The sequence below is a fragment of the Pituophis catenifer genome, unplaced genomic scaffold (assembly GCF_029215685.1).
Source record: "Pituophis catenifer annectens isolate HBS135680 unplaced genomic scaffold, rPitCat1.0.hap2 SCAF_3, whole genome shotgun sequence".
NCBI classification, from domain to species: Eukaryota; Metazoa; Chordata; class Lepidosauria; order Squamata; family Colubridae; genus Pituophis; species Pituophis catenifer.
In genome coordinates, this window is record NW_027256883.1 from 92,155,273 (window position 1) to 92,161,272 (window position 6,000).

The 6,000-nt window shown below is 35.7% G+C and overlaps 1 protein-coding gene across 2 annotated transcripts in view; it reads left to right on the top strand.

The window, feature by feature from the left end:
• ADAMTS16 (ADAM metallopeptidase with thrombospondin type 1 motif 16) overlaps positions 1 to 3,580 on the top strand; it is an 86,165-nt gene extending 82,585 nt beyond the window's left edge. For both annotated transcript variants that reach the window (XM_070939113.1, XM_070939114.1), the window contains exons 22-23: positions 2,168 to 2,315; positions 3,465 to 3,580. In XM_070939113.1, the coding sequence (XP_070795214.1) occupies positions 2,168 to 2,315; positions 3,465 to 3,580 (264 nt within the window). The remainder of the gene's footprint in view (positions 1 to 2,167; positions 2,316 to 3,464) is intronic.
• The last annotated feature ends 2,420 nt before the right edge of the window (positions 3,581 to 6,000 follow it).

Here is a 6,000-nt window from a genome sequence, read left to right on the forward strand (position 1 = left end):
TGGGCAATATTGATGGAGAAGAGACACGTTTCTCAGCCCATGACAGGGACTATGCCAACAATCTCTGGACTCTTTTATTGGAAAGTCATTGGATGTAGAGGGGAAATGTTGTTTATTCTCAAGTCATCTTGCTTAGGATCCCTGAAAGGATGGAGCAGAATTGCTGGGAGGTTGGTTTATCTATGATGAACCATTAGATTTAGACATGGTTCCTAAATCTTCCAGCAGTTTTGTATGGCCATTCATTATAAGATGTGAGGAGATGAGATACATTTAGCATTCTTTTTAGCAATTTATTCATTTGAAGATTAGGAAGCCCCTGTTGAACAATTTTTTATTATTAAAAAAATAAGAACCGTCAGTCATTTGATTGTATCTTTCTCCCTTCCTTTACTTCCCAATCTTAGACTTATTTTTTAAAAAAAAATGTAGTTGGCTGTTTATCAACTCAACAGATGGCTTTCTAAAGAACTGAATCATCCCCCAACCTCTTGACTTTGGGCTGATATGAGATTCAGCTTCACCTCATACAATGACAGGTTTGGCTCAAAGCTGCTGACTTTTATCTTGTTATTCAGGGCTCTCGGGAATCGTTGCACTCCATGCTTTTACTGCAGGTTTTCTTGAAAGTGGTTGCTGCAGAATGAGCAAAGTGAAAATTAAATAATTCCCCTTCTCTGTGAAATAATAGGTTATTTGATCTAAAGAATTCTCCTTGACACCATTCACATAGAAATCACTGTTCCTCTAGACTGGATCAGTATGAAAATGTAAATCTGTCTGAGGCTGCAAACCTTACCCTTTTATTGCCCAGTAGTGAATTTACACAAGTAAGCATTACAAAATAATCCTGCCATGGAGAAGAGCATGCATTAATATTATATTAAACACTGTGCAGATTCTCAATTTTCATTTCATTGCCATTAATTAAAGAAAAACAATGCAATTAAGCAGTACTGAAAGTCCTGGTGTGGAAATACTTAAGGCATCTTGTATCTGTTTGGGAAGGGCAGCATCTGTGCCTTGACTAATATAATTTAATAACACTTCTGACTTCCCTCTTTCACTTTCTGCCAATGCATTATCCTTATCACCTTTATTCCCTTAAAGTTGGTAATTTTAGACTAGACATATATTGTGCGATTCTCCAGTTTCATTTACAGAATTTCTCAAAATGCTTAGGTATGATATATCCTTCCCGTTTCCCCATTGTGCCCCACATTTTGTGTCTGTGTGTGTTTGTTGTAAAATAATACTCTGATACATCAGAAGGGGGATATGGAATAGCTGGCTTGGTAGTATTAGAAGAAGAGGAAGCACCTGTGTGCAGCAGAGCACTGTGCTTGTGGTTATTGTGTATAGGTGGAGAATGGATACAGGAAAACTGGATAAATGTTTCTCTCAATTCCAACCACTCAGATTTCACAGGAGAAAGGAAGTTCAAGTTTTTTGGGGGAATCCCTGCAATGTGCATTTTGAGGTTTCATGATATATCTGTTTGGAAGGGCATGATAAGTAAGCATTATTTTAACTAGGTAATATCAAGAAAAATCAATTTAACCTAAGGAGGTTCTAGGTTTAATCATATATTCCCATGCAAATACACCAAGGCAACAGTTGTCAATGATTGACAAGTTAGAAATTCCGGAAAAGGCATCTCTTTTTTCTTTTAATACAACAAGAATATTTTTTTCTAAGACAGATGGATGCATTTGCTTCAGTGAATATTTCTTTTTCCTCAGGATTCTTTTAGATGTGTACTAATTTGTAGAGATTTAATTCTTTTAAACCTGTGTGATTAGTTGTTCAATATTTGTTTTATTAAGTGACAACTTAATAGGTTTGTAAATATTAATATCTGAAATTGAACCATGCAGGTACTTTTGAAGACAGCTGGCACTCCAAGTCTCCAACCAGTAATTGTGTACATAGGACCTATCTGCCTATCTATGTGATAACATACATAAGATTGAGCTTCTTATGAAAAGGTTTTATTAGGAATAAATAGTTGAAAACTGTCCAGAACCTCTTGCTGAAAATGCATTGGTGAATTCAGCAGATTATTTATGATCTTGTACTGGATGTTCCACTTCCATATGGAGATCTTTATAAGACTTTCTGCCCAGTTGTAGTTAGTCATATTGATTAACTTTGTTTTACCCTGCAGTGCACAGTGACCTGTGGAGGTGGCATGCAAGTGAGGTCTGTTCAGTGCCTAGCAAATGGGAGATCAGCTACCGGATGCCTCTTGCATCAGAAGCCCATTGCATCACAAGCCTGTAATATAAACTTCTGTCCTCTTCCAGAAGCAAAAGGTAGAGTTAAACAGTTTTCTTTTCTAGACTCCATTTTTGTCTTTAAAGGAGCCCTTCCTCAATACGATATCTTTTGAATGCTACTTGGGAATCATGAGATGTGCAATCCCAACACATATGAAAAGGGTCAGATTGAGGAGGGCTGCTTAAAATTTGGTTCTAGAGAGCTTGCTGAACCGATATTAAAGATATTGTGAGTATTCCACCAGGACTGCTTAGCAAATAGCATTTAGAGACTTCAAGTACATTCATAATCTTCAAATTTCAAAATCCAAAACCAGAAAGAATCTCAGATAGGGGGAAAAATGGAAAGAGTAGTTGTGTACGTAATTAGTTGCAGAACTATTTAGTTTAAAACAAAGGGAATTAGAGAACATCTTTCTATTATTTGAAGAAAAATGGAGACAATTTTGAGATGAGCTCCCCAACAGGGAAAAAAAAAAAGCCTGAGATTCTCCATTCTTCAAAAACGTATTTCAAATTGTGAAGATCAGTCTAAAATTACTTTACTTGTCAAATGGATGAACTTCTGCACAGAACAAAGTAAACGGCATCTCAACCATATTCAGGGAGAAAGAGAGAGAAATTCATATGTGTGAACACATTAATCTTTTCCATCAAGAGATGGACATATATCATGAGAACTGGGGCATACATGTACACATGTACACACATATAATTATACAGTACATATATATTCACAACACACACACACACACACACACACACAGAGGGAGGGAGAGGGAGAGAGAGAGAGAGAAATACCGAAACAGTATGTCATGAGTTACATATGACTCACCTTCAATTACATCACAGGTCTGGAAGCTGAGTGATCTTATTTGGTTGTCTTAGTGTACAGTTTTGTGTTTTTCAACAATTTTTATTCTCATTTTTATTAAACTTATGTAATGTTGTATCAGTACATATAGGCATATATACACCTTGTTTTCTTACTTTCATAACCCACTTAAATAAACTGACATTGGTCAGTGAATTAAAATGTCCTATCTTCCAAGCTTCAAGTAAATCAAGTCTTTTTTTTTTATTTTTAAATGCTGCATTTACATTTATTCACTATACTTGGAAAGCCAACTCTTCATTCAGTATATTTGATTACATTCACTATGTCTTTTCTGCTCATATTTCTAGATATCTTCTGTAAGGATTATTTTAACTGGTGCCACTTGGTTCCCCAACATGGCGTTTGTAGTCATAGTTTCTATGGGAAGCAATGCTGCAGGTCTTGTATCAATTCTAATTTGTGAGCATCATCTCTAAAATATAAGGCATAGCTCTGAATGCAAAATGAGCTTCACTTCTTAACTGGCATCTGAGCTGAATAAACAAGAGAATCTCAAGAGCGACTGGGACGCTCTGAAGCATCTTTCTCGGCAAGCAACATGACTCCAGGTTTTTTTAAAAATCCACATAACCAAGAACTACGTGCATGGAAGAGGTCACATCCCACATACTTTTCAGTATTCCAATGTGACCTGAATGGATACCTTGTTCTTAAAATAAATCAAAAGAAGGTGCTTTTAATGTAAACAGGGCATGGTTTATTTCCCGCCCCCCCCCCCCAAGTCTGAATATTATAGGAAGGAAGCAGATCCTTGAAAATATAACCTATTTTTTTGAGGAGCTGATGAGAGAAGAACATCTATGAACAATAACAGAGCTATTGGTGGAGACTGAGGGTTGAGTTTTCTTTATACCTCAGTTTCTCCTGCTAAATAAATACTTTGGGAACTATCCACCAGCAGTTTTTTCTGACACGAGTCCTATGGAAATTAGCAAGAGCTATTCCAAGTACACTGTTGTAGAGGAGCATACTAATGGGGCTCTCACAAAAGTCCACAATATTATTGGCCTTGTACCAGCCACTTCGTTGAAACCTTTAGGTAGATTGCATGATTCATCTGCAGGTTCCTGCTTACAAAGATCCTATAAGAATAAATACTGTAACAGATTGCAGCAGCTGAAATGTGCTTGAGGCACTACTGCTAATAAATAAAAATTAACTGAAGCTTTTGTTGAATATGCAGGATGCAAAGAAAGCAGGCAAAGCCTAAAGATTCCTTTCACTTTTTCAGTGCGTGTTGGATAATAAGATCTTTTACATTCATCACTGTCAAATGAGCAATTATATTTAAATGTCCTTATTTTATGCTTTACTCTTAAGTATAAAAAGAGTGTTCTGCTATCAGTGTTACAGAAATGGCTGATTATACCAAAAGTATGTGGTTTGTATTTAAACACAAGGTACTGTCATGTTAGATTTCAGCACCAGGGTAGCATAATACTCCCATGAATTTTTTCCCCTCTTCTTTTCTGGTTATTATGGCTGTTCAGCATAACCAGAAATTATTTGCAAATTTAGAACTACACGGAACATCAATGTTAGAAAACAGGTGTCTTGCAATTTGAAAGAAAATGTGAACACATAGAATACTAGTTACAGCACTGAGAACTTTAGTTTTCACTAAACAAAGCAGGTTTCTGGTCCTCCTGACTGTAAAGGAATATTCAAATGCACATGTGCAATCCATTTGCACAATCTTAGACACCCAATGGCTGGTGGAATTGAATAAAATTTGTCTTTAAATTCCAACCCCATTACAGAAATTAACAAAAGCTGAATACAATTGACAGACTTTTTTAAAAATACAAATATGGACTACTTAGTATAACATAAGCAAAATCAACTTTTCTTTGTCCAAAATTATTGATGCTTTTCTCTGTCCAGAATTATTGGTGCTTTTCTTTGTCCAGATTTATTGGTGCTGTTCTCAGATTTTTTAAAAAAACTTTTTTTCTTTTTGGTGCTGCCAATGAAAATGGGAATTTGAAAATTTATATTACCTGATATTTAATAAAAATGTTTCTGTATTATCTCATTATTTATTTCATTGATCACATTGAAAGATTCATTTGGAAGTATATATTTTACCATTTTATTTCTGATACTATGGTTACATTATTGTATTCATTTTCTTGCCTCATTTATTATTTGTGAACATCAAATCCCATCAGAGATAACACAGTCCCACTTCCAGAATCCATAGTAGAATTATAAAGACATAGAGGCAAATTGAAATGTTGCTCAGTAATTATCATGGGGCAAAATAAACTAAAGTCCTAGGGAAGGGTTTATCCTTTACCTATCAGCATCTGTGTTATGTATGTAGATGTAAATTCATGTAAGACTCTTTTCCTTTAATAAGTACATATGAATATATTTCTACTCACAATTCTTCAAAGTTTGAGTTTTGAAGACTATCTGCTGTAATCTTGCTTTCTTGCTTGTGCACTGCATTCAAAGAAACATCACCCCACCCAAACAGATACGTGTTAACAAATGTCCCTTACCCTGAACCCCACAGAAAAGAAAAGGGAGCTAAAATAAATTGTAGCTTCCTATCCCACCCACATAATTACTTCAAATTGTGTTAATTTGTCTTGCTAAACCATAAATAAAATCCCAGTGGTTCCTGTGAGGGAGAGCTGAAAAGACCTCAAGCCACCCTTCCACTTGAAAGACCTGAAGTCCAGGACTGGAAGGACATGCTAGAAATTTTAACAAATGGAGAAACAGACCTGCTCGACCTTAGGAAAACTAACTCTAGCTTTATTCTGGTTTCAAATATACTGCAACTGAGCCGGAAATAAATCAGCCCAGCTCTCA